At 48.4% G+C, this 27,760-nt stretch overlaps 2 protein-coding genes and 1 pseudogene across 3 annotated transcripts in view; 2 read left to right on the forward strand and 1 right to left on the reverse strand.

The window, feature by feature from the left end:
- HK1 (hexokinase 1) overlaps positions 1 to 27,760 on the forward strand; it is a 282,452-nt gene that overhangs the window by 83,863 nt on the left and 170,829 nt on the right. The gene's annotated exons all lie outside the window — the stretch shown is intronic.
- LOC308634393 (small ribosomal subunit protein eS6-like) lies at positions 13,391 to 14,173 on the reverse strand (annotated as a pseudogene). Its single transcript has 2 exons — positions 14,168 to 14,173; positions 13,391 to 14,114 (listed from the first exon to the last, which is right to left on the reverse strand). The product of its transcript is annotated as a small ribosomal subunit protein eS6-like (transcript).
- The window catches only part of TSPAN15 (tetraspanin 15), a 39,909-nt gene continuing 38,848 nt past the window's right edge, over positions 26,700 to 27,760 (forward strand). Inside the window, exon 1 of the mRNA XM_081267352.1 lies at positions 26,700 to 26,917. Within this exon, the coding sequence (XP_081123478.1) occupies positions 26,822 to 26,917 (96 nt within the window). The 5' untranslated portion in view covers positions 26,700 to 26,821. The remainder of the gene's footprint in view (positions 26,918 to 27,760) is intronic.

The raw sequence follows: 27,760 nt of genomic DNA on the forward strand, positions 1-27,760 counted from the left end.
CCTCTCCCCCTCTCCCCTCCTCCCCCTCCCCCCTCTCTCCTCCTCCCCTCTCCCCCTCTCCCCTCCTCCCCCCTCTCCTCCTCTCCCCCTCTCTCCTCCTCCCCTCTCCCCCTCTCCCCTCCTCCCCTCTCCCCCCTCCCCTCTCCCCTCCTCCCTCTCTCCCCCTCTCCCCTCTCCCCTCCTCCCTCTCTCCCCCTCTCCCCTCCTCCCCTTCCCCCCTCTCCCCCCTCCCCCTCTCCCTCTCTCACTCCCTCTCCCCTCCTCCCCCTCCCCCTCTCCCCCCTCCCCCTCTCCCTCTCTCACTCCCTCTCTCCCTCCTGGCCTCCAGAGATGAGCAACTTTTCTCCACCACACCTCCCCCCACGATGTTCCTCCTCCCTTCAGGCCTAAAGCAGTGGAACCAGCCAACCATGGACCAAACCTTCTGAAACCATGAGCCCAAATAACCCTTTCCTCCTGAGGTTGATTTTCTCGGGTCTTTTGTCAGTGACGGAAAGCTGACTCACACAGAGGCAAAAATGAGCATCAGGACCATGTGCTGAGCTTCGACTCAGCTTCATAGGCCAGGGTATTCATTCTGAGGCTATCTTTGTCATTCCTACATTTGGGTTAAAATGCACTCTCTTCCATGGAATGAAGGTGATAGCAGGTGGGAGGAGGTCACTTGGTTTTGATTTTTTCCCTCAAATTCCTTACACTGTGGACAAAGAGTCATGGCCTGTGTGGGTTCCCTCAATTCGCTTTTTTTTTTCTTTTGATATTTTTTGGATCCTTAACATTCCAGGACCCAGAGCCCCAACTTGGCTCTTCATTTAGAGAAGAGCTATGAATGCCCCCTCCCCAGAGCGACAGTTTGCCTAAGTGCTGTCCCCAGGGAGGCAGGCCCCACTTCATGGATTGTGTTCCTTAGTCCTGCCCGGCTTCAATGGGTCTGTCAACCTCCTCCCTCTGAAGTCCTACCAAAATCCCCTCTGTCACACTGAAGGAGCCTCCTCTGGGTCCAGATTATCTTGTGGTACCCAGTGTCTAGAAGGGCAACCTGTGACATCTGATGTCCTATAAATGTTGGTTAAATGAAAATAATTAATAAGATTTAAAATAAAGTGAAGGATGGGGAATTCAGGTACACAGCATGTGTTATCTGTCCATACACACACGTATAGGTATAGACATGGACACAGGCATGAAAGTCTTAAACTAACGGGACTAGCCCTAATGGCTAGTTTTAGTCAACTTTGAGTGGGCAGAGCTGTGTAATGCCTGGTTCACTGGCACATAATAGGTGCTCAATAAATGTAAGGTGAATACATGAATAACAAATGATGAGTAAAGTTTAAAATATCGCCCTGCCCAGGGTGGGGGAATCATCTTTCTTATTTTCACAGGATCTAGAGCTTGATATAAAAGAACACCTCTGGATAAGTGGGCAGGGTACTGGAGGAGGAGGCCAGGGTCTCTGTAACACGTGTGGATTTATTACTCACGGATGGCCCCTGACTTTATCTATAAGCCACAAGATCCCAGGCTGGTTCCTTTAGGACATGAGCTCTGTGCCCATTGACCTGGGCATCGGGTGGCCCTGAATTTGGGACCTAAGCTGGGAGACAGAGAACCAGCCTCTCTGCCAAGTGCACTGGCTGCTGCTGACATCTTCTTTAAACACCAAGAGTGCGTTGGGCAGCGCTCGCCCTGAAAGCCTGAGTTTATCTGGCTGGAGAAGACAGGCCGGGTGTTTACATCTGCCGGGCCTGGTGTACACAGAGCTCAGAGGCTTTCAACACAAAACGCCTTCATTTCTCAACATGGGGCTCCTGCAAAATCTGCCCTTCTATGGCAGGTGGAGGAGGAAGTGGGGGAAGCGCCCCGACACCCACTTGCTGGGTGGGTAACGGGGTCATCGCAGAAGCAGCTTGGGTGTTGCAGGCAGAGGGGACTTGGTGCTGCCCAGGGTGTTGGCCAATGTGGCACCGAATGAGGAAAAAGGGTGAACAAAGCCCTCTGCCCACGGAGCCGGCCCTGGCCTGTGGCCTGCTGCTCCCTGACCGGGTGTGGAGGCCATCAGCCCAGAGCTGGGAGGAAGGGTCACATCCCTTATCTCCACGAGCCGAGTCCCAGCCTCGCCAGAGGCTCATGTCCTTCTGTCCACTGGTGATGTTGGGATCCTCTAGCTTCAGGGGAGGGTGGGAGAGGCCTCTGGGGGCTGCAGGCAGCGGGGACTGGGTTGGTATGAAGTGGCTCCTGGAGGTCACAGAGGAGGGGACATGGGAATGACAGGTCAGGACAGCCTGGCTGGAGTAGAGGAGTCCTGCCAGAAAGGAACGGGAGATGGAGCGAGTAGAAATCTCAGTTCCAAATGTGGGAGAGGGGCAGGGGACAGGAAAGTTCCCATTTTCTTATTCAGCAAAGTCAGCTTCATCTCCTCTGAGTCTCTGTCTTGTTGAGCTGAGCTGGTGGGAAGACCCAGCCTGTCCCCCTGGGGCCCACTGGCCACTGCCTGGGGGTGTCCATACTGCCAAGGCCCGAGGGTCAGGTCTTCATTTGGTTTCTTCAAGGGGACACCTCAGGTCCCTGTCTTCAGGGTTCTAGACGTTGGGGGACTGTTTCTGAGACATGCCTGGGGCCCAGCAATTTGGGGCTCAGCTGGGAAGTGGGCCCTGAGGCCCGTGTTTCCAGAACCTGACCCTTTCCCCAACACCATGACCGTTTGTCCAGGGCCCTGAAGGAACAGGGACTGCACACCCTCTTCTCCTGGCCCCATGGTCTTCTTTCCTTGCCCTCTCTAGGAAGGCCCACAGCCATAAAAAGCTTAGCCTTCCTCCAAACTCACCACCCTTCATGTTCTTGGTTTTTTATTTGTTTGCTTTTTTTTTTTTTTTTTTTTGACTGGAGATTGAACCCAGAGGTCTTTACCACTGAGCTACATCCCAGCCCTTTTAGCAATTTTTCAAATCTTGAGACAAGGTCTCACTAAGTTGCTGAGGATCTTGCTAAGTTGCTGAGGCTGGCCTCAAACTTGCAATCCTCCTGCCTCAGCCCCATGAATGCTTGGGGTTCCAGGTGGGGGCCACTACCCAGCCCTTCCTGTTTTTTCACAGGATTCTGATAGCACCCTCAACACTGGCAACCCTTCCCCCACCCCACCCTCCTGCAAAAGAAAAAAAAAAAAAGCATTCAAAACATTTCTTCCTGGGTGTGGAGAACTTTAATCTTAGAACCTTCTTAAGAACTAAAAAAAAAATATATATATATTTGCATTCCTTTCTTCAAGTGTGGCAAAGCAAGGCAGGAAAAACTGAAGCTAAGTGCATATGATAGCAATCGGAATATCCACCTCCTGTCTCAGGCTGGAGAGGAGAGCAAGGCTGGTTGGCGGGGAAGGGGGGGCACTTTGAATGCTCCTTCTGTGACTCTGTTGGCAGTCACTATACTACTTCTTCCAGACCCCCTCAAATAGCACTTTCAGCACTTAACCACTGAGCAACACCCCCAGCCCTTTTTATTTTTAAATTGGAAACACGGTCTCACTAAGTTGCTGAGGCTGGCCTAGAACTTGCGATCCTCCTGCATCAGCCTCCCGAGGAGTAGCTGTGATATAGTTTTTCATTGGCACAAATTATGCCTGGATCCATGGGCCCTCCTCTCTACTCCCATCTGGTCCAGGTCAGTATATCAATAGATTTTCCAGATAGCTTCCTTAGAGCCAGCCTTTGTGTTATTTTCTCCCCTTCATTCCATCCTCATGGCTGCCACAAGGATCTTTCCAAGACATAAATCTGAACTGGCCCTTTTTTTCTTTTTTTTTTTCCTCTTTTTTTTTTAAGAGAGAGTGAGAGAGGAGAGAGAGAGAGAGAGAGAGAGAGAGAGAGAGAGAGAGAGAGAGAGAGAGAGAGAGAATTTTTAATATTTATTTTTAGTTCTCGGCAGACACAACATCCTTGTTGGTATGTGGTGCTGAGGATCGAACCCGGACCGCACGCATGCCAGGCAAGCGCGCTACCGCTTGAGCCACATCCCCAGCCCCCTTTTTTTCTTTATTAGTTCCAATCAGTTATACATGACAGTAGGGAGCTCTCTGATTCATCGTACACAAATGGAGCGGAATTTCTCACTTTTCTGGTTGTACATGAAGTAGAGTCACACCATTCGTGCAATCATACATGTACCCAAGGTAATGAAGACTGTCTCATTCCACCATTGTTCCTACCTCCTCCCCCCCTTCCCTAACCCCCTTCCCTTTGCCCCATCAACTTGTCTCATGCCCCCCCCCCATTATGGATCAGCATCCACTTATCAGAGAAAACATTTGGCCCCTGGTTTCGCGGGATTGGCTTATTTCGCTTAGCATGATATTCTCCAGCTCCATCAATTTATCTGCAAATGCCATAATTTTATTCTCTTTTAATGCTGAGTAATATTCCATGATATATATATATACCACAATTTCTTTATCCATTCATCCATTGAAAGGCATCCAGGTTGGTTCCACAGTTTAGCTATTGTGAATTGTGCTGCTGTAAACATTGATGTGGCTGTGTCCCTGTAGTATGCTTTTTTAAAGTCCTTTGGGTATAGACAGAGGAGAAGGATATCTGGGTCAAATGGTGGTTCCATTCCAAGTTTTCTAAGGAGTATCCAAACTGCTTTCTAGAGTGGTCACACCAATTTATAGTCTCATCAGCAATGTACGAGTGTGCCTGTTCCCCCACATCCTTGCTAACACTTACTGTTTCTTATATTCTTGATAATTGTCATTCTGACTGGAGTGAGATGAAATCTTAGAGTAGTTTTGATTTGCATTTCTCTAATTGCTAGAGATGTTGAACATTTTTTCATACATTTGTTGATCGCTTGCATATCTTCTTCTGAGAAGTGTCTGTTCAGCTCCTTAGCCCACTTATTGATTGGGTTTTTTGGTTTTTTGGTGTGAAGTTTTTTGAGTTCTTTATATATCCTGGTGATGAGTGTTCTATCTGATGTGCGTGTAGCAAAAATTTGCTCCCCAAATGTAGGCTCTGTCTTCACCTTATTGATTGCTTCTTTCGCTGAGAAGAAGCTTTTTAGTTTGAGTCCATCCCATTTATTGATTCTTGATTTTATTTCTTGCGCTTTAGGCGTTTTGTTAAGGATGCCGGGGCCTAATCTGACATGATGAAGATTTGGGCCTACTTTTTCTTCTATTAGGCGTAGGGTCTCTGTTTTAATTTCTAGGTCCTTGATCCACTTTGAGTTGAGTTTTGTGCATGGTAATAGATAGGGGTTTAGTTTCATTTTGCTGCATATGGATTTCCAGTTTTCCCAGCACCATTTGTTGAAGAACCTATCTTTTCTCCACAGTATGTTTTTGGTGCCTTTGTCTAACTGTATTTATGTGGGTGTATCTCTGTGTCTTTTGTTCTGGTCTACATCTCTATTTTGGTACCAATACCATGCTGGTTTTGTTACTATGGCTTTGTAGTATAATTTAAGGTCTGATATTGTGATGCCTCCTGCTTTACTTTTCTTGCTAAGGATTGCTTTGGCTATTCTGGGTCTTTTATTTTTTCCAAATGAATTTCATGATTGCTTTTCCTATTTCTATAAGGAATGACATTGGGATTGTAATTGGAATCACATTGAATCTGTATAGATTCAATGGGTAGTATGGCCATTTTGACAATATTGATTCTGCCTATCTAAGAGCATGGACATTTTCCATGTTCTAAGATCTTCTTCAATTTCTTTCTTTAGTGTTCTGTAGTTTTAATTGTAGAGGTCTTTCACTTCTTTTGTTAAATTTATTCCCAAGTACATTTTTTGAGGCTATTGTGAATGGGGTAGTTTTCCTAATTTCTCTTTCACTGATGTTTAGAAATGCCTTTGATTAATGGATATTGATCTTATATCCTGTTACTTTGCTGAATTCGTTTATTAATTCTAGAAGCTTTCTGGCAGAGTTTTTTGGATCCTCTAGGTATAGAATCATGTCATGACCTGGCACCTCTGCTAAAGTCCTTCCATGACTCCTCACTGCTCTCAGGGCTAGGAGGAAAATTGTCCCAGTCTTTTACAGCTGTGACTGCTAAGTGTCCCTCTGGAGCCACTTTCCCTCCTTCCTTCCTTCCTTCCTTCCTTCCTTCCTTCCTTCCTTCCTTCCTTCCTTCCTTCCTTCCTTCCTTCCTTCCTTTCCTTCCTTTTTTAATAGAACCTCTCTGACCAGCTAAAGACTACATTTCCCAGACTCCATGGGAAAGTGGTTCACATGACTAAGATCTGGCCAATGGGATGTGGGCAGAATGATGCACACAGCTTTCAACTTTCATCTTTAGAAAGGGAAGGGATCATCCATCATCCACGCTCCTGGCCTCCTCCTGGCTGGGCAGTGGCAACAGCAGGAGTGGCCATCTTGAATCCACAGGGGGAAGTCACATTGAGAATGGCAGAGCCTGGACAGAACACAGAAAAGAGGGCCGTTATGCAAAAAAGAAAAAGGAGACAAACCATCCAAACTTCTCTCTTATTCAAGGCCCTGTGTTTTGAGGTATCTTTATTAGAGCATCTAACCAGATAATCACTGCCTTTAAGAACTTCCCTGATGTAAGCTGAGTTGACTATCTTTGTTTTACATTCCAATAATATTCCTGAGCTTCCCTTTCTGTTAATATCCTGACCCATAACACTTAGTCCTACTAAGCTAAGAAATCTACAAAGCCAGGAATCAAGTCTGTCTTGATTGTGGCTGGGTCCTCCCTGCCACCCCTGTGACCCCGGCTGTGATTGGCAGCTGGCATATGCTCAATGCTCTTTGCTCTTTAAACAAGTGAATGGTCGGACAAATGAACAAGCACTTGGACGTGATCGTAGGAATGCTTTTTCTGTGAGTAACAAAGTCTGGAAGCAGGAGATTGCATGAGAAACAGCTCAGTGATAACAAAAGCTCTTTGGGAATTTTGATAATTCTTGGATTTCCTCTCAGGGCTACAAAGTGGCTATAACAACTCCAAGTATCATGTCCACTTATGCAGCACCCGCATCCCAGGAAGGGAGCAAGGAGGAACAGAACTCTGCTTCTGTTTCTCTGTGTTAGGCAGAACATTCTTCCCCAGGATGCCCTTAGTAGATGTCCCTTACAGCCCGTTGGCCAGCACTATCTAACTGCAAGAGAAGCTGGGGAGGGACCTTCTTCCTTTTAGGACCCAGCTGGATTTTGTCCCTGGGGCTTATGGGAGGAAGCCAGCTTTAAGAACCCTTGGCCCTCCTTGCCCAGATGGTATCATTACGTAAACCCCAAGGACAATGAGGGCAGATGCTATAGTCACAAACAAATGTCCATGAAATATGCTAGATGTGTGCTGGAGAACATCACTTTCCATCTTTTGAAATTCTCTCCTTGGTTCTGCCCATGAGTTCACCTGTTTCAGCCCAGTCAGTGACATCATCTCTGTGGTCACAGCAGCAGCTATATACTGAGTGCCAACCAGTGCCTGGTGATCGAATGAGTTACATAACCCGTTTGTGCTGCATTTTTTTTTAATATATCAGCCATTGAACCCAGTGCTTAACCACTGAGCCACATCCCCAGCCCTTTTTAATTTAATTTAATTTTGACACAGGGTCTTGCTAAATTGCTGAGGCTGGCTTTGAACTTGTGATCCTCCTGCCTCAAGCTCCAGAGCCACTGGGATTACAAACAGAGTCAACAGGCCCAGCTTGTGCTGCCTTTTGCCTGTCAAATGGGACTTCCATACAATCTAGGATTGCTATGAGGAATAAATTGGTGCATGGATGTAAAATGGCTAGGGTAATGCCTGGCACATAGGACTAAAGCCATATTTACTATTGCTGATTTATTAGATCCCCATTTCATGGATAGGAATATGTGTTCAGCAAAGTTAAGTATGTTGTCCAAGGTCACACAGTTGGGAGGATACAACAGACAAAGCCTAGGTGGTAACTACACCTTTTCTTCTCTTCCCATGAGTTTCTCTGTGAGTGGAAGTTTCTCCTGAATGTCCCAGGGATGTGTTAACATAGACAATATTTATGTACCAATTTATTAATCCTTTTAGTTCCCAGTGGAACACCACCTCCTCCTGGAAGCCTCCCAGGCACTCTCTGCCCCTCCCTGGCACTTGTAGGACCTTCCAGAGAACTTAAGAGCTGCCTCTTGTCTCTCCTGTGAGGGACAGAGAATGCTAATCTTGCCCTACTGTGCTCATCAAAGGCCTCTGGAGCCTCTCAGCCTGTTCAGGACATCGAAGCTCCAACAGCTGAGCAGTTGGTGGTGCTGTGGCTGGAGCTCAGACGTCCAGACTCCTCAGGGCTTCCTCCTCAACCTGTGAACATTTGGCAGAGACACTGGCTCATCCAGAGCACACCCTTACACAGTATGCCAGGCTTGGGCTCACGGGGATACCCTGGCCTGAGCGTTAAGGGGAAATCACGTCTTTCTCAAATTCCTGACCCTCCTCTCCGCCCCTGCTATTTCCTGGGCTCAGGGGCCCTCATCCCCTGCGGAGGGTGCAGACAGTAAACGGGGCCTGTAGTACACAGATGCGGACACTAGAGGGCGGCCTCACCGCTTCAATCCTGTACTGCATAAGCTTCCCGGGGCCTCTCAACCTCTCCCCACCTGGGCTCAACCAGTGGTTACAGTGGTGATAATGGTGATGGTGGTGGTGGCGGCGGAGGCAGCCAAGGCTACTATTTATGGAGCCAAGCCACCACTAAACACACAACATCTGCAATCAACACGTCTTCCCATGCGTACCACATTTTCCTCCTGTGTTCTAAATCCCAGAGAGTGGACCCCATGCCCCCAGTTACCCAAGCCTCAAACCTGGGCATCGGCCTCAGTTTTGTCCTCCCTCACCGTGTCCACACCATCCCCTGCCTCTGCGCCAGTCTACACCCTGGATTCTAGCCCATCAACTCCTCTCCGTTCCCCGGCTTGTCTTTCCCCCTCCACTCCCCATTCGGTCTACCCAGGCTGTCCCCTCGTGCCCTGACGGAGACCCGTGCATCCCAGGCCGTGCTGCGCGTAGGAACCGCCTGGAGAAACCGAAAAACTCCAGCTGCCCGCCTGGTGCTCCAGACCCATGAGGTCAGGTGGCGGGGGTGGGACCAGGCAGCAGGACTTTTTGAAGATCCCCAGGTGGTTCCCGCTTGCAGCTACGTTTAGGCACCCCTCTGCCCCTGGTGGGAGACCATCATCCACGCCTTTTCGCCCGGGCGACTGCCGCTCATCCGGCAGGACTTAACATCGCCGGGCACTCAGGGTCACCAACCCACTGCGTCCCTCGCGTTGGTCCACACCTGCCCCGCCCCCGTCTCCATCAAGCCGGGCTCCGCTCTGGGCGTGAAAACCTGGGAGCAGACCTTCGCGGACACCTTTGAATTTTGCGCCAAGTTTTTGTTTTTGTAGCCTCTCCGTTTTCAGGTTGGATGACAAAGAGGTGCATTTTCTCTTTATACGTGGGTGTGGGTATGAAGAAACCTGTCCTTCCTACTCTCAGAACCAGTTTGCTGGTTCCTGCTCGAAATTCCCAAGCTGTGGCTCATACCAGCTCAGCTACCTGGAGACGATGGAAACACCCCATGGTTTATGGAGGAACAAAACCCAAACCACAAATATTAATCAGGAAGGGAGAGCAGGGAGCAGATGGTTAATCTGCGCGGATGTCCTGCCTGCGCCGCGGTGTGGGTGGAGGGGGACACGGGCTGCAGCCGGTCCTGTCCCCTCCTATTGTGGTCATTCAAGCCAGTGCCTCCTCTTACAAAGGAAGAACTCACACGTAAAGACTAGATCACCCAAGACTAAATAAGTAGTAGAGAGAAAATTCAAATTCGAGTTTATCTGATGATCCATATTCTCTCTGATATGAGTCGAGGTCCCAGGGCGCCCCTTTCCCTCCACTCTCCAAAACGGTTTAAATTTAATTTTTATCACAGCAATATAATTATATGGTTTAAAAAGTTGCCACCTCAGCACCACACACACACACACACACACACACACACACACACACACACAAAAGTCAAATAATGCCATTCACATTCTGTATTGTAACTGAAATACTTACTCCTTCTTTATGTTTTACACTTAAACCTTATTTTGTGCAATGTGTGCAATGTGTTTTCTTCCTTTACTTTTTGGTCAAATTCTGGTATACCTGCTGGGAGGTGTCTAGCCACATCAATTAAATCTTTGGTTCTTTATTAATATATAAGTATCAAATAACCACATCTCCTCTATGAAGACATTGTATTTATCCTCTCTTTTGCATGATAAATAAAATTTTTAGAAACTTTTGTCTTCTTCACCCTCTTCTCCTGTCAAAGGCCTGGGTTTTGCTGAGATTGTGTAGCTTCTTTAGTCCCAGGGTAGAGTCTTTTTGTTTTATGGATATTTTATTCCAAGAGCTTGCATGTGTGTGTGTGTGTGTGTGTGTGTGTGTGTGTGTGTGTTTACACATATAAATTATATGTAAAATTTATATATAGTACTTATACATAAACACATGCATGTCTACCTATCTATATCTTACTCTAAGTTTTGTTACCATCACTATTCAACCCTCAGGGCTGCAAAGCCCCAGCATATGGTCTACTGATCACAGATAGAGAACATGGAGGACTCAACAGAGAGGTTTTGGTCATTTTATCACTTAACATCTATCCTCTCACAGTCACCCTTGGCAAAACAGCTAAAATCTCTTCCTTTAATGTAAATCCCACATACAATACACTTTTATTACTTGTAGTCCTCATGTCCTTCCGGTCTCTAGACTTGTTTATCCTACAAATTTGCTACTTTGTATCCTTCAACTATTCTTCCCATTCCTTTCCCTCCTCGCCACTGTTTTGTCTTCTATCTCTGTATGTTTGGATTTTATTTTAAGAGATCATGCTGTGTTGTTTTTCTGTGCCTGACTTATTTCAATAAGCATAACATTGTCCAGGCTCATCCATGCCCTGTGTAGCAAGATCTCATTCTTTTTTAGGGCTGAATAATCTTCCATCATGTGTACATATCAGTTTCTTTATCTGCTCATCTTTTGACAGACCACTTAGGCTGTTGTGAATAAAGCTGCAAGTCAGTGTGGCTAACTTTATAAGATGTCATTTCATTTCATTTGGGTATATGCCCAGAACAGGGAGTGTTGGGTCACAAGGTGGCATCTATTCAGAGTTAACTCTATGAGTTGCCCACACTATTTCTCTTTGTTCCTCTGTTTTGAGATCTCTGCTCTGATTTAAATTGCCATTTGGTTAGAGTACTTTCTGGGTTCTGGGTGTTCTACCGGTGTGTGTGAGCACATGCATAGCGTTCCCTCCGAAACTTCACGTATCTAAGAAAAAAAAAAAAAACAATGTCCTTCAAATGAATGAGATCTTGACAGGATGTGGATTCCTGGATCATGGCTATTTCTTCTCAATAATCCATTGATGCTACTTCCCTATCTTTCAGATTTAAGAGTTAAAAATGCAAACTCTAGGGGTTGGGGTTGTGGCTCAGTGGTAGAATGGTTGCCTAGCAAGTGTGAGGCACTGGGTTCAATCCTCAGCACCACATAAAGATAAATAAAATAAAGGTATTATGTCCATCTAAAACTAAAAATATTTTTTAAAATGCAAAAATCTAATGCTTGCTTGTTATTCATTTCTTTAAGGAATCTGTTCTTTCTGCTGGAAGATTGTAGATTTTTCTTTTATCTCCATTATCTTGAGAATTTAGGATTTCCTCTTCCTCCTCCTCCTCCTCCTCCTTCTTCTTCTCTCTCTTCTCTCTCTCTCTCTTTTCCAGGGACTGAACCCACTGACACTTAGCCACTGAGTCACATCCCCAGTCCTTTTTATTTTTAATTTTTTTTTTTTTTATTTTGAGACAGGTCTCACTAGGCTGCTTATATCCTTGTGAATTGCTGAGGCTGGCTTCAAATCTGCAATCCTCCTGCCTCAGCCTCCCGAGTCACTGGGATTACAGGCATACATCACCATGCCCTACAAAAGTATTGGTTTTATTTAAATATGTTTGGTACTCAGTGAGTCCTTTCAATTTGAAAACTCACAGTTTTCTTCACTACAGGTAAATTTTTTCTATCACATCTTTAATGGTTACTTCTTACACTATTTAGAAATGTTTGCAGATACAAGTAACAGAAAGTTTGAGTAAAGAATGATGTGAACCAATAGGTTCTCACTTACTTCAAACAAGAATCACAGAAGTTGTCAGGTGTTGGCTTTGGTGGAACTTTCTGCAAGTTTTTGGCTCAGTGTCCAGAACTGTGTCACGCAGCAGGGGAAGCTGGAAGTGAATGTATTTCTCGGCCTCTTGCCTTGTCTTGGAGTCAGAGATGGGGGGGGGGGGAGCTGAGTTAGTTGGCCAGCACTTTAGCTCGGATCAGTCCTCAACATCTCTCCTGACGGCTGCCTCTCTGTGGATTGCGCTCCCTGGGCTTTCCCTCACACTCTCTCTTCCAGGCCACTGACTGAATCCTCAGCCTCGCTGTCCTCTGTTGAACAGATACTTGAAAACTATGCTTTTTAGTCTTCAAGAATCTTTCTGTGCACTCCTCTCACACCTTCTGGAGGGTTCCCACAACCTTCCGCTGCTCTTCCTGCTAGTCCACCTGTTCCTCCACTGTCCTTGAGTGCTCTTGAACAGTGAGGTTTCTCTTTACTTTGGTTTTCCCCATCCCCCACCCCCCACCCCATACTGGAGGATCCTTTTCTGTCTGTCTCTTGGGTCTGCAGCAAGGACAGTTCTGACAAGCAGTCTCTCCTCACCTCTGTCCATTCCAGGTGCGCCCAGAGGTTCCCTGGCTGGCTCAGGCCATTAACCCACAGTGCAGTCCTCCTCTGGTCCAGGAGCGCTTGCCTCTCTTCCCACTGGTCCTTCAGCTGTGGCTCAGGAGAGCGAAGCCCAAACCTGCCCTTGCCCTTGGAGAGGGAGGGGCTCTCCTCAGCCTCAGCTGCCCCATCTGGGCTTTATGTCACCCAGAGTGAACCAGCAGTGGGGACAGGGGTAAGGCACACATGCAATCCATGCTCAGTGTGGAAATTTCAGGATTCACTTGAGCCAGATTTATAAAGGTTTAGCTTTTCCTTCATGATGGCTATTTTCTGAACAAACAGATGTTGTGAATCCAGGTGTGCCTCCCCTGTTTGCTGACAGAGACCTAGTAGAGTCTCTGGAGGCATTCTGTCAGCAGTTTGATTGAATTAGACTAGTGGGGTTGGGACCAGAGTCAAGGCAAAACGGAGGGTATTGAAAATCTAAGAAAGCATCTTACACTAAGGGTGAGTTTGTTTCCTGCAAGTTTTGCTCAGTTTTTTTTTTTTTGTTTTTTTTTTTTTTGTGTGTGTGTGTTTTAAAGGTTTGATCTTATTTACTTGTTACTCTTACAAATTCTTATTTTTGACTGGACTCAGAGAGGGACAGCCTGTGTCTCTTGGCAATCTGGTCCTGGCATTTTTCTTTGGCTTCTTTTATTCTCTTGGCCAAAAGTTTGAGTATTCTGCAGCCTCTTCCTTATTCTTCTCAGTAAGCTGTTCTTCAGAGCAATACTCAGGCGCCTGTGTTGCAGTTCACACGGGGTAACAAGATGCTCAATCCTCAGAGCTTTGGCCTGGGTTCTTACCTTCCTTGTTTAAGGGTTTCCTGACAAGATATTAGCAGGCATCATCTTTCTTAGGGAGACTGAGAAATTTGCGGCTTCTATGAGCTCTTCTGGGTCCCAGTTGATGAGGTGCAGTAGCATCTGTAAGTCCAGGGATATCCTTCTCTCCTTTTTTTTTAATAACAACCAAGTTGAGAACACTCAGGTGGGCATTCACAGTGCAACCTCGAACAGATTTGCGCCTTCTCTCTCCAGTTCACCTTGGTCTGTAACAGGAATGCCCCTGGCTCAGTAACAGGCGAACACGGCCAGATAACCTGCTTAATGGGGAAACCTTGTCTGTCGTTCCCACCACTGATTCAGACCACATAACCATTCTTCACCCAGAGCATCAGTAGCAACTTCTATGGCCATCCGCTTCTCCAAAAAAGTACAAGCTTTGCGTTGACTGTCCACTTCAGCCAGTTTCTGGCGGCCAGTGGCTGGGAAGGAGATATCAGCTTCATCTTGGTGCAGCTGATGGCCACAAGGCACCACGAAAAAGAGCCAGTTTTGTGTTTTGTATGTACCGTCATGCACTGCGTCCTGACGTTTTGGTCAATGACAAGCCACATACGGAAGGTGCTCCCGTTTGAAGATGTCACCCGCTGATGTCATAGGCGACTTAGTTCTTGTAAGCACACTCCATGATGTTCGCATAATGACAGAAATTGCCAGAGACCACGATTCTCAGAATAGACCCCCATCGTTAAGTGACACCTGACTGTACTCTGGGCTATAACATATTTCTGATAATGTATAAGCAAGACAGGTGTGGTGACGTACACCTGTGGTCCCAGCTCCTTGAGAGGCTGAGACAGGAGGATTACTTGGGCCCAGGAATTCAAAGCCAGCCTGAGTAACATAGGGAGGCCCTATCTTTAAAAAAAAAAAAAATGGTCTGAGCAATGCTAAGTTAGAGGATATTCTAGAGCAGTTGATTTGGCTTCACAGGAAGAATAAAATTGCAGGAAGATTAGGATCTTTACTAAAAGAATTCTATGACTCCCTTAATCCTGAGATGACTTTAATGGGCAGGTCCTCTCAGAGCATTTGTAATACACTAACTGCTAAGTAGCAGGCTAGCTGGATGCTCACAGCGAATCTTTCCCCAGCACCCCAATTCCACCCTCTAAGACATCTAGACCAGGCCGGGGTCTCTGCAGTCCTTATGAAATGCTGCAGGACATTTGCTTGCCCAGGGAGTGGGAAAATAGTTTGGAGGGAAGTTTGAGGCTGTGGGAGGTAGAAACTGGCCCTGCGTGGATTCTAAAGGGCTGGGTGACCCTGGGCACACTCTTTGTCTTCTTTTCCTCACAAAGCTCTGTGTGGCCTATGAGGGAGGATAAAAGAGCAATGAAGTCAACTTCAGTGTTGCCAACAGGGACTTATATTTTGCTAACAGAGGGACTTTCTTTCTGGGCAAAGCCGAGAGGGATTTGGGTGTGCAAGACAGAAAGTAGGTTCTGTAGCTGAGCTGAGCTCAGGAACAGGAAAGAGGAAGTTGGAATGCCCGGTTGGGAAATACAGGAAGTAGAAAGGAACCTCAAAGTCTGGGAGCAGACGAGGGACCCCTCCTGGGGACCCAGCCAGGTTTCCGTGGAATGCCCAGGCCACTCGATGGCTGACAGAAGCCAGGGAAGGCTACCCTGCAGTCTAATGTGGGGCTGTCAGCAGGGTCAGCCTGCATGGCCCAGGGGACAGCTGACTCGTGGCGTCCCTGTTTAGTGACCATCTACCTGTTCCCAGAACCTATGGTGTCATCTGGGGTCAGATGGTCCTTTTCCCCTCATTGTTTCAACCATCCAGCAGGGAAGGGGGCACTACCCAAATAAACCTAGGCGTGGTCAGGGTTCTAGTACGTGGGGTGAAAGTATTCGGTCAACAGTGAAGTCACTCTTGGGGGGCGGGGGTCCTAGGGCCACCAGCCCACAGAAGAACACTGTGGCTCATCACCTTCCCTGGCCCCCCCCAGGAGATCCATGTTTTCTGAACATGCCTCCTGTATAGCAGGGAGCAGGTTCAGACCTCACTCCTTACCCCCAGCACCTGTCCTTGGCCCCTGCTATTATTGGAAGGTTTGGCCCCAGAGGTCAGGTGTTGGTTCCTAATCCCCACATTCATATGCTGATGGTGTTTGGAAGTGGTGCCTCCAGAGATAATTAGGATTAGATGAGGTCCTGAGGGTTGATCCCCCAGTGGCAACAGTGGCTTCATAAGGAGAAGAAAGTCCCCCTGTGTGATGCCCTGTGCCATGTTATGATACCATAAGACCCTCACCAGATGCTCAGCAGATGCCTGCACCAAGTTCTATCGTTTCCAGCCTCCAGAATCATGAGTCAACTAAACTCCAGTTCTTTATAAAATGGTGGGTCTCGGGTATTTTATTAGAGCAACAGAAAGCAGACCCCTGGCTGCCCTGGGAGCCCAGCCAACTCCTCCGAGGCTCCCCTTCCCCAGCAGCACCCAGCTTTTCCTGAAGCAGCTGCCCTAACCTCCCAAGTGACAGGTGGAATGACCAGGGTACCCAGCTGCTCCCCGTGTGAGTCACACAGGCCTGGCCCAAGATCCTGTCCAGCAGAGCTCCTGGGTGGCTTTCCTCGGACGCCTAACTGCACCCCAATAAAGCAACCCCAGCTGGTGGCTGGTTCTGAGACCTCTCCTCTGTCAAAGCTGGGAGACCAGCCTGGATCCCCTCAGCTAGAGGGGCCCCTCTTCTATGGGCAGAGAGGCTCCGGTGGAATTTTCTCAGCCTGTCAGTCATCGGCATTGGCCTCTTACAAGAATCCATTACTTAATTGGAAAATGTGCAAAGAACAAAAATAGGAAACTTACAGAACTACGAATGATCAGTCATCATGGTAAAATACACCCAGCCTCACCAGCCATCAGGGTAATGAAAATTAAAACAAGAATATTTTTCTTTTTACAAAGCATCTTAAAGACTGATTGTAGCATGGTGGTAGAGGGCTTGCCTCGCATGTGTGAGGCCCCAGGCTCCATGCCCAGCACTACCACCACCACAAATGATCATGATTATGATTATGATTATTTTGGTACTGGGGATTAAACTCAGGAGTGCTTAACCATTGAGCCACATCCCCAGCCCTTTCTTATATTTTATTTAGGGACAGGGTTTCACTGAGTTGCTTAGGGCCTCTCTAGGTTACTGAGGCTGGCTTTGAATTCGTGATCCTCCTGCCTCAGCCTCCTGAGTCACTGGGATGACAGGCATGCACCATGATGCCTGGCCAACAAAATATTATCGTGTATAATAGCACAAATGAAGAAAAGGACAGCACATGAATATGAAAATGTGGACACAGGCCACTCCTCTTTTGGCTACAGTTTCTCTCTCTGTCCATGTGGTGTTGGACACGGTGACTTCTGAAGATCCTCCCAGCCCTGGACTCCTGGCATCCCTCTGTGCAGTCTTGCTTACCTCTAGTTTCCTTGGTGACCAGAGGGAATTGCTGACCCTCTCCGTTTTCTCACTGGTAATAGAACATATAAATACCTGCCTGGCCTGTCTCGTAGCACTGATCAAGATGGCTCTAGAGTTCTGGAGAAGAAAGCCAGTCTGCGGACAGACACCAAGACAGGGTCACACGGGGCCTGGAGGAAGTATATTGTTGTGGTGACCCCGAGCTCCTGCCCCACCCTAGGTACGTTGGTTCTTGGTGCACCCACCCTTGGGGCTGAACAGAGGCATGTGAAAGCCATTGACAGATTTGACTCCCTGTTTTTAGTACCCACTTTATTCCGGGCATAGTGCTTGGTGACTTCATCTGGTCACCTTGCAGGGAGTCATTTAGTTCTGGAAATGTCCCATTTCACAGACAATATTGGTGTCCTGAGAGGGTGACCAACATCCCTTATCCTCTCTCAGAGTCAGCTTGGATGTGGTAAAGTGGTCACGTGATCTCCCTTTTGACTCTGAGTGTTTTCGTTGCCTTGTGTGTTGTTGGGTGCATGGGGCGGGGGGGGGGGCTGGACCCTCCCTGAGCTGTCCCATTGGTCTGGCCCCTGTTTTAGGGAATCCAATGGAATCAGTGTCTCCCCTTCCGCTGGACAGCCTTCTGGTAGCTGGAAGTTAGCTCACCCACGTTTCCTGCACTTTCCTTCCTGTTTCTCTCCTTTTCCGTGGAGGGGGTAGGCTCCAGGCCCTGTCACCCAGGCTACCCCGCTCTGAACATCTGTGAGATGGGGGCAGGATGGAAAGAACCAGGGTGACCACATTGGCTTGGTTTTGCCCAGGATTTTCCCAGTCATGGCACCTAAAGTCCTGCATCCGGGAAACCCCTCAGTCCCAGGCAAACTGTTCTGGTGTGCTAGGGTCTGTCCTGATTTAGAAATGTAAAGTCCCCAATGGCTGGAGCCACCCTCGGTCTGGTTGATCACCCTAGAAGACACCTTTCCTGGGCATCTATCTCATTGTTACCCCAGAGATCCAGAGGGTGAGAGGTTGAGAAGGAAGAGAGCCGGCACCTTCAGGGGTCCAGGGGTTGGATCCCAGAAAGGATTCTCCCCCTGGTGGCCCTGGGGAAGGCCTGGCCAGCCTCTGTGCACCTGAAGTCTGGGCTCACACTCACAGCTGGGGAGTCTGGGAGGACTTCGGGTGAGGTTGCTGAACGGCTGCACCTCACACCATCTTCAGGAATGTGTAGCCGCAGGCCCCCATCATTTCACTGAAGAGAGTTGCTGAGGAGTGAAAAAGTCCCAAAGCACCTGGGCTGGGAAACTGAGCCTCAGAGTGAGGCCTGGACATCTCTCGGTTTTCCATTTGAGCAGAACCCTCCCCCAGCTTCTCAAACAGCTCCCCTTCCATAGAGGTGTGACCTCACCCCTACACAAGGAGGGGCGGTAAGGGGAAGTTATGATCCTATGGAACTTACTGCCAGGTGGCCTGTTCTCCCCTCTCCCCCACCATAGGATGAAACGGCCTTATGCTCTAATGTGCCATGATCCCCTAGGTAGCCCCCAACTCTCGAACCCATCTATCACCAAGGGACAGTGGGCCTTCAGAGCCCACCCCCTCCCAACCAAGCTCACAGGCCTAGCTGACTCAGTCACCTCCTGATCCCATTGCCAGTCCTAGGAGCTCTGCCTGAAGTGACCATCTTTTGTAAGATCCACCCACTTGCCAAATCCAGGACCCTCCAGTTTGGTTTTCTGTGTTCAGCCTGTGCCACTGTCCCCAGGACTCCCTAGAAGCCCCTTTCTGAAGGGGCTTCCTCTATGCGCTCCACCCACCTGCTGGTACCACCTCTGCTCACTGCATCCCCTCCTGGGGATGGAGGCCAGAAAACCTCACTGCAGCCTTGCAGCCCAGACACAGGGGACAGTAGGAGGGAGGGCCAGGGCCTCCTTGATCTCAGTGGGAGGGAAGCCACTGTACAGTTGCCAAGGTCACGTCTCAGGAGGGTTGGGGTAGGGAGGACAGGCGCAGTGGGCCTCTAGGACCAGGGTGGGCCACTAGGTCAGGGCCTTTAGTCCTGGCTGCTCAGAACGAGGCAGGATGCCCTGTGGGGTTTTGGAGGCCCAGAAACAGACACGAAGCCCAGGGCTGGCACCTGGGCCAGGAGGAAGACTGTGGCCCTGGAGTGACTGGGGTGAAAACAGCCTGGGGTAGGGGCCGCAAGGAGGGGCGTCAGCAGCCAAGGGCAGGAAGGAGACAATGGGGTGCCCCCCTCGGGGGGCAGTCAGCCTCTGAGCAGAGCTCCCGGGGCAGTGGAGGGGAGAGGGCCGGGGAGCAGGGCTTGTAGGGGCAGCTCTCCACAAATGGGAATCCGCTCAGTGAGCAGCCCCTCTGAGCAATGAGCATTTAGGGTTTGGACATTCTTGTCCTGGGTTTCCTTGGGCCTCAAAATCACCCATGTGCACCCTCACTCCATGCAGGGTCCTAAGGGGGAAGATGGCAGACAGGTCTTGTTGGACAATCATAGCAGAGAAGATTGTATACTTTTGCTAAGTCAAGCACGAAATGTAAATAAATAGTCATCATTGCCTTTAACTTTCCTCTTAAATATGGAGAGTATAACTCTTTTTTTATTTAATTGATTTCATTTTTTTAAATACACGATAGCGGAATGCATTACATTTCTTGTTACACGTATAGAGCAAAATTTTTCACATCTTTGTATATAAAGTATGTTCATACCAATTCATGTCTTTATATATGGACTTTTTTTGCATTACAGTTCTTATTACATACATATACCACAATTTTTCATATCTCTATTTGTATTGACACCCAATTCATGTCTTCATACGTGTACTTTGGCTAACAATATCCATCACAATCCACCATCCTTGCTAATCCCCAGCCTCCACCCTTTCCCTCCTACCCCTCTGCCCTATCTAGAATTCATCTATTCCTCCCATGCTCTCCTTCCCTACCCAACTATGAGTCAGCCTCCTTATATCAGAGAAAACATTCGGCATTTGGATTTTTAGGATTGGCTAACTTCACTTAGCATTATCTTCTCCAACGCCATCCATTTACCTGCATATGCCATGATTTTATTCTCTTTTATTGCTGAGAGTATAACTTTGTTGCATTAAAATCCTAAAGAATTAGGAACATGTTGAGGGGGAATGTGCATTTCCCAAAGCACATTCTCAGGGAGGAACACAAGTTCCCTGAGATGTTAACAGCTGGTAAGCACTCAGTTCAGGGCACAGGATCCCAGTACTGTTATTAAAAATAAATAAATAAATAAAAGAGTTCCCACACTTATTTGGTCTTTTTTTTTTCTTTTTCTAAACAAAACCCTTAGTCTCATTTTTCTACAACTTTGCAGAAATAACTGTAACTCTATGAAAGTTTTAACTCTAATCAGTATTGGACTCTCAACTGACATTTGAGCTGAGTTGCATAATCCTCCTGATGCAGACGCAGAGATCATTGGTTTATCAAAAATTCTAGGCTGGGCTTGGTGGTGCACACCTTAATCCCAGTGTTTTGGGAGGCTGAGACAGGAGTTCAAAACCAGCCTTAACAATGACAGGTGCTAAGCAACTCAGCGAGACCCTGTCTCTAAATAAAATTTGAAAAATAGGGATGGGATGTGGCTCAGTGGTTGAGTGCCCCTGAGTTCGATCCCAGGTACTCTTCTCCCTCCCCCAAAATAAATCTGTGCACCCTCAATACAGATGTTTTGATTTGGCCTTCTTTTGGACCTAACTTTAATTTTTGCATGAACAATGTTTTAGACATATAACTTTTGAATAACTATATGATGAGGACATATCTAGGTTGCAATTAAATACTAAAAAAAAAAATGGGGTTTATTCTCTTTGTAATCTATGCTGGGGATACACAGAGTCCTGAGCATCCCTTTAAGGGAATTGGAGAGCCTTTGTTCCAGCAGCGAGGACTCTGAGGAATGACTAGACTCTCCCAAGAGGTTCAAAGCACAATGGCCGTGAACCGTGACGGAGCCGGAAGAGGCTGTTGAGGGAAGTGGTTTTGTGGGAGGTTAGAGAGGTTAGTGGGGCAGATTCAGAAATCTTTTGAGGCCATGAAATTGCCCTACAGCTGCTGAGGGGACCATGGAACGACTTCAAGGAGTGTTCCAGGGAGACTTTTGCAATGTGAATAAAGTTTTCTGGCCAGAAACTTAGCTTTTATGGAGTGCCATGCTACTAGAATGCACATTTGATTTTCCTTAATTTCCTATGTCACTTTGTAGGAATGGGTCCCCAGGAAAAGTGAAAACAACTGTTAAGGACATTTAAAATTCATAGGGGACCAGGGTGACTGTTGGTGTGTTCCTGATATAGTGGCCTTGTGTTCCTGATATAGTGGCCTTGAGGCCTTTTGTTAAGATTTCATGGTTGTTGCTTGTTTGGCTTTCTGACAAAATGGATAAATAGTTATTGTTGAAAGTTCAGAAAACATAGAAAAGTGAATGAATCACCCCAAAATGTCATAGGTAGCCATGAACAGTTACCATTTTAATATATAATCCTCTGACTCTTTTTCAGTGCATACAGGTTTGCAAATTTTTGCAGGATAATGTATTGGAATACCTTCCCAAAGTCTGTTCTATACCAAATAGTCTTTAGCAGAAAAGTTTCAATAGCTCCCAGCTGATGGCTCAAGAGCCCTGGGGAGCCAGGGGTTATAAAAGTGTCCTGAAATCCAGATGCATATCCAACATTATCTATTTCCAGAACAAACTAATCTATCATACACACACACATGTCCCACCATGAGGTAAACACGCAGAGATGTTATTCCCCGAGATTAATGAACACAAAGTCATTCAGAAGTCCTCCTGAATTGGGGGCCACGTGCCACCATTGTGTTCATTCAGTGAACTTTCAATGAGTTCAAGTATTTTACATTAGGTCCACAGAAGTGCTGATGTCCCAAAGGGTCCTGTTGGTGAAGGTGAAAGAAAATCGGAGGAGAGCATAAGAGACTTTCGGAGTCACAGCTGTTTCCATGTCACCCTTGAGGCCACCAGTTGTCTGCTCCAGAGCACCTCCTTTCCCTTCACTTTTCTTTTTTAGCTCCTTTTCCCTAAGGGGAAGCAAACTGCTGACCCTGTTGGTGATTCTTCTTCCATATTTGGATCAACAAACCTGAACTGTGTCACTACCTCCAGGAAATGAAAGATTCAACTCCCCAAGCAAAGATATTCTTGAAATGTGTGAGTGAAACAATTCAATGACGGCGATTACCTCTTCACCCCAAGAGGACCCTGAGAGTCATGCAGCTAAATCCTATATTCACTAATTGCTTCATTCTTTTTTTCTTTTTTGAGGGGTACTGGGGCACTCAGGGGCACTCGACCACTGAGCCACACCCCCAGCCCTATTTTGTATTTTATTTAGAGACAGGGTCTCACTGAGTTGCTTAGCGCCTTGCTGTTGCTGAGGCTGGCTTTGAACTTGTGATCCTCCTGCCTCAGTCTGCCAAGCTGCTGGGATTACAGGCTGTGCTTCTGTGCCTGGCAAGCTTCATCCTTACTAACAACTCCTGTAGTTAAAAATAATCTGTATGAAGAGAGCAAACCAATAACTTGAAAAATAAAACAGATTTCCCATTTGCCATAAAAATATTTCACATTTTATTAAAAAAAAAAAGGTCTTATGAAGGTCACGGATGACTCCCCATCTGTCAAAGCCAATGATTTATTCTTTGTTCTTCCCGCACTTGACCTCTGAGGACGCAGTACAAGCCTTGGTGTGTGGAGGGAGACCCCGTGACACCACAGCCTGTTTTACTTCTCATTCAACTTCCCTAAGCACCCCAACAGCTCACTGGCTAAACAACCTCCCCCTCCTCCCCCTCCCCCTCCTCCCCCTCCCCCTCTTCCCCCTCTGGCAGTACTAAACTGGAAATTCCTCTAGCCCATTCACAGAGCCTACAAGCATCTTCCTATCTCTGACCCCGCCTCCTTCTCTCCCAGCTGCCCCAGGCTCTCTCCAGGGTGTCCTGTCTCAGGGACTTTGCACCTGCTGATTCTTCCACGTGGAAGCTCTCCTCCCAGATCTGCAGCAGGCACCACATCTGATGCATCCGTTACTCTTTTCACGTGTGTTTTCCTGTGTTGCATCTTCCCACAACCCCCACTTCCCAAGGGAATAGGACAGAAATTCTTGTGGATGTTATCTGAAGCATCTCCCCAGATCCTGGGCAGGACTTGATTTTTTCTTGATTCCTAGTAGCAACTTAGGATATATTTTTCAACTGATCCATATCTGATCTACATCTGCAAAGTGTGAGGATTCTATAATCCAAGATTGTCAAAGCTCGAATAGAAACCGCCCAACCTCATTGTTTCACAGATGGGAAAAACAGGCACAGGGTCACGTGCCCAGCTGCACTGATGCGGATTTACCCAAGCAGGTCAGCCGTGCGTGATACTTAGCCTGCCCCCCTTTCTGCGCCCCTGTCAACTGTCACAACCACAAAGGCAAGGGTTATTTGCTTCTGAATCTCCCTGCCAAGTTATCTTGAACACAGATCTCAGAACACATTTTGCTGCCCATCTATAAAACATCTTTATTAGCACAAAACCAGTTCATATAACTTCTTCTGTAATATCCGTGCAGGCCCAGCTCTGTGTCCTTTAGGAAATCTATTACCTCGCAGGAAGGTTCTGCTCAGGAAAATATAACCTTCAACAGGCAGGACTGATCCACTAACTCGGGCATCAAGGCGATTTGCACCATCTCTAAGTGAAAATCAGCCATTACTTGAGAGTCTTTAACTCTCTTTGAACAATAAACAAGTGGAGTCTCAGCCAGTTTAGCCAATTTATTTATCTTGAATACTATTACTTTTGCCAGAAAATAATTTCTAACACCTGACAGGTTTTATTAATAAATAGAGAATTTCATCAATGCATCCACGATGCTAATAAGTGAAGCCTTGGGGTGGATTGAGATATGGAAAATTGTGCCCCCCCCACCCCGCACTGGGGATTGAACTCAGGGCACTTAACCACTGAACAACACCTCCAGACTTTTTTTTTTTTTTTTTGTATTTTGTTTAGAGACAGGGTCTCACTAAATTGCTGAGGCTGGCTTTAAACTCATGATCCTCCTGCCTCAGCCTCCTGAGCTGCTGGGATTACAGGTGTGCGCCACCAGCCCAGCTGCCCCTCTCTTCTTAACTCTCAGATTCATTGACTTCAAGTTGGTAACTTGAAGTTAGACGTGGTAGAAATCTTTACACTATGGAAATTAATAACTGCCTCCCCCTGCCCCCAGTTAGCTCTTAAACATTTTCCAGTGTACCAGAGGAGAGCTAAGTGACCTCTGGATTGTGGCTTTCTGATAAAATGTTAGCTGACCTCCTCCCCCTCACAACTAACTACTGCTATAACCAGTCAATCTTGGCTGTAGGTTAGAAATTACCTGGGGAGCTCTAGATTAATACTGATTCCCAGGTCCCCATTGGTGAGGTTCCAACTTGACTGGGATGAAAGTTTTGGATATCAGGGTACATTTAAGTTCACCAGATGATTTTAATCTGCAGCCAGGGTGGCATTCATGCCTGTATGTCACACTATGCCACACATTCTGACAGTGCCACAGAAAGGTAATAGCCACACCAGGATGAGCATGGGCCTGCTGGCCCCTCAACCCAGGGCTTCTGGGCAAAGGAGGGAGGAGTGGAAAAGAGTTCGCCATTTCTTCTGAAGGCTGTTTGCAAATGGGTCAGAGAAGACCTAGCGTCTGGCATTGCAGGTTCGGAGTGGACAGGGACAACAAAGCAGCCCTGTGCCCATTCAGAGAGCCCCAGGCTCCCTCTCCAGGGACATCTGACCCTCATTCCTCCGGGCATCTCATGGGGAGGGAGAGCTGAAAGGGCCTGATCAGAAGCTGTGTGTCACCAGGCAATATTTGAAAGACAAAAGGAAGGAAAATTCAGAGCAGAGAGGAGCATGGGTAGCTGGGGCTGCAGCTTCATCCCGGGCCTGGGGAAAGAGGTCAGGAGGCTGGCCTCTAGGAGGCAAGGTGCTAAGCTAGCCATCTATGGGATGGAGAAGGCTACAAACTTCTAGGGGCAGGGACAGAGACCAGTGCCTCAACAGTGTCTAACTCTGCAGGGCCGGGGAGGCTGTAGTCCCTGGAGAGAAACAGTCTTTCTGGCTCTTGGCTGTTCATTTTAAGGTAACTGGCATGGGCCCCTGGCTCCACTTCTCTGCCCCAGCAAACACCCTGGCAGGGCCCCTTTCCTACCAGGAAGCTGGTTTCTTTTCACCCTTCCAGGAAGGACATTGCCTTCTTCACACCCCCACCCTGACTTTCTTCCTGCTAGGACAGAGACTGAGGGCTAGGACCAGCCTGGCCCCTGTTCAGTTCTGTTGGTGGGTGTGTGCAGAGGGTGTGGGAGAACCAGAACAGGGCCCTTGGAGAGGGTGCCATTCCTAGAACCACCACTAGGGACCCCACCCAGCCCTGCTGGAGCTCATGACCTTTGGGCCAGCGTTTAATTACTGAATGCGACAACCACAGATGGCCTGGCTCCCAAGCCCTAGGCTGAGCTGGGCCTGGCAGTCAGGAAAACAGCAGTTGAGTAAAGCTGGGGCCATCTCGCGTGGAAGACAGACTCAATGGCACTTCTGATCCCTGGTGGAGAAAAGGCCTGGTGGGGGAGGCAGGGTCAGAACAGGCTGAGAGTGCAATGAGAAAGCTGCCCCCCCCCCCCCCAGCCTTGAGCCCGGGTCTGCCTAGAGGAGGGTTTCCAGAAGGAAGAAGCCTTGGGGGCAGGGCTGGGACATCACCAGGCGCCCAAAAGGGGAATTTCCATGGTCAGTTGGGGAAAGGCCAGGAGCAGATCTGTTCCAGGAGACTGCAGCTCTATGGGGGTCCCTGAGCCCCATCCTGGACTGCTCCCCTTCCTTACTCCATTCACCTCTAGGACAAGCATTTGCACTCCCTCTCCCCCCATCCGTACTGGGATTGAATCCAGGGGTGCTGTACCACTGAGCTACACCCCCGCACCCGTCCTTTTTATTTTGAGACAGGGTCTCATGAAATTGCTCAGACTGGCCTTGAATTTGTGATCTTCCTGCCTCAGCCTCCCTAGTTGGTATTACAAGCGTGTGCCACTGAGCCTGGCCTATTTGCACGTTTAGTACCTTGGAAGGTAATTCCTGCCCTTTCAATTCACTTCTCCCCAACCCCCCATCCCCGTGCGTGTGTGTGTGTGTGGGGGGGAGTGGGTGGGGCCTAGAGATCAAACTCCCAGCCTTCGGCTGCACACAAAGCTATGCACCCCGCCTCCGAATGCGTGTTTTCCAAGCCCCGGGTGAAGCAAGCTCGCGCTCTCTCTAGCGCGCTTCTAGTTCACTCTCTCCCACGCCCCACTCTACGCTTGGAAAATAGGCACTGCCAGAGCTGAATGCCCGCTCAATTGCAAACCCGGCCCCCTCCTCTTGCTCTGTCTACCCCAATCTCGAGCCGCAGCCCCGCCCCCGGCCCGTCACCTCCCAGAGGCTGGGCCGCCGCCTCTCTCCCATTGGCCGCCGGGGCCGCTGGCTCCCCGGCTGGGGCAGTGATTGCGGCGCGCCCCTGTCAGTCCGGAAGAGAGCGCTGGTAACTGGGCGGGCCGCCGGGTAGCCGCAGGTGGAGCCTGGAGCAGTGGCCAAGGAACGGAGCCCGAACCCTGAGTCCCCGAAGCTCCGAATCCCCGAAGCCCTGCACGGGGACCCGCCAGGATGCCCCGCGGGGACTCGGAGCAGGTGCGCTACTGCGCGCGCTTCTCCTATCTCTGGCTCAAGTTCTCGCTCATCATCTACTCGACGGTGTTCTGGGTGAGTGCTCCCAGTGGGGTCCGGGCCGAGCGGGGTGGGGGTCCGCACTCCCTCGACAGCTCCCACGCGGGGCCGGGGGTTGTTTCCTGATTTAGCTGCTCCGGGGAGAGCGCGGGGAGCGCCTTCTGGCTTCTCGCCAGACTCCCTGGAACCGGGAAATTCTGCCCGCTCCAGTTCAGCCCTAATTTCAGCTGCTTCATCTGGAATATTAGAGCCAATTTGCCGACTAAGAGCAACTGTTACCTGAATTACAGCTCAAATTCCTCTGCGCATCAGCTGGCAGGCTGGTAGGCGGTGGTTACGTTGTTGGCCGCGCCCACCAAGCCTGTAGGGTGTTAGAGTTTGCCTTCCGATCAGCGGGTGAAGAAGTGGTTAGTCTTTGTGTTTGGAGTCACTTGGATTCCAGGTCTGGTCCCCGCAATTACTTGCCTGTACCCCAGGTCAAGGCACTTCCCCCTCTGCATCTTGGTGGCTTCTTGGGTGGAAGGAGGATGCACGTGCTTCCTCCCGGAGTGGAGGATTACAGTGGACGAGGTCTCTGTGGCTCCCACATGCTGTTACTGTTTCCACTGTCACTGGGCTTTCCCTCCTCTGCTGCCTTGTTGAGGAGCAGAATGGCAGTAGTTGGACACGAACTAGGCTTTCAATCTTGTCGCTATCACTTTCTAGCTGAGTGATCTTGGGGAAGTTACTCTGGGCCACAGTTTCCTCATCTGCAGATGGAGGCAGTAATTATTCTCACCTTTTAGGATGCAGGTGGAGATTAAATGAAATGTAGTGCTTAGCATGGAGATCAGTGCAGAGTTCAAGAAGCAGGAGCCGTTATTCTGGGCAGGGAATCTG

The sequence above is a fragment of the Spermophilus citellus genome, assembly GCF_964194105.1.
Source record: "Spermophilus citellus genome assembly, chromosome: 15".
Lineage (NCBI taxonomy): Eukaryota > Metazoa > Chordata > Mammalia > Rodentia > Sciuridae > Spermophilus > Spermophilus citellus.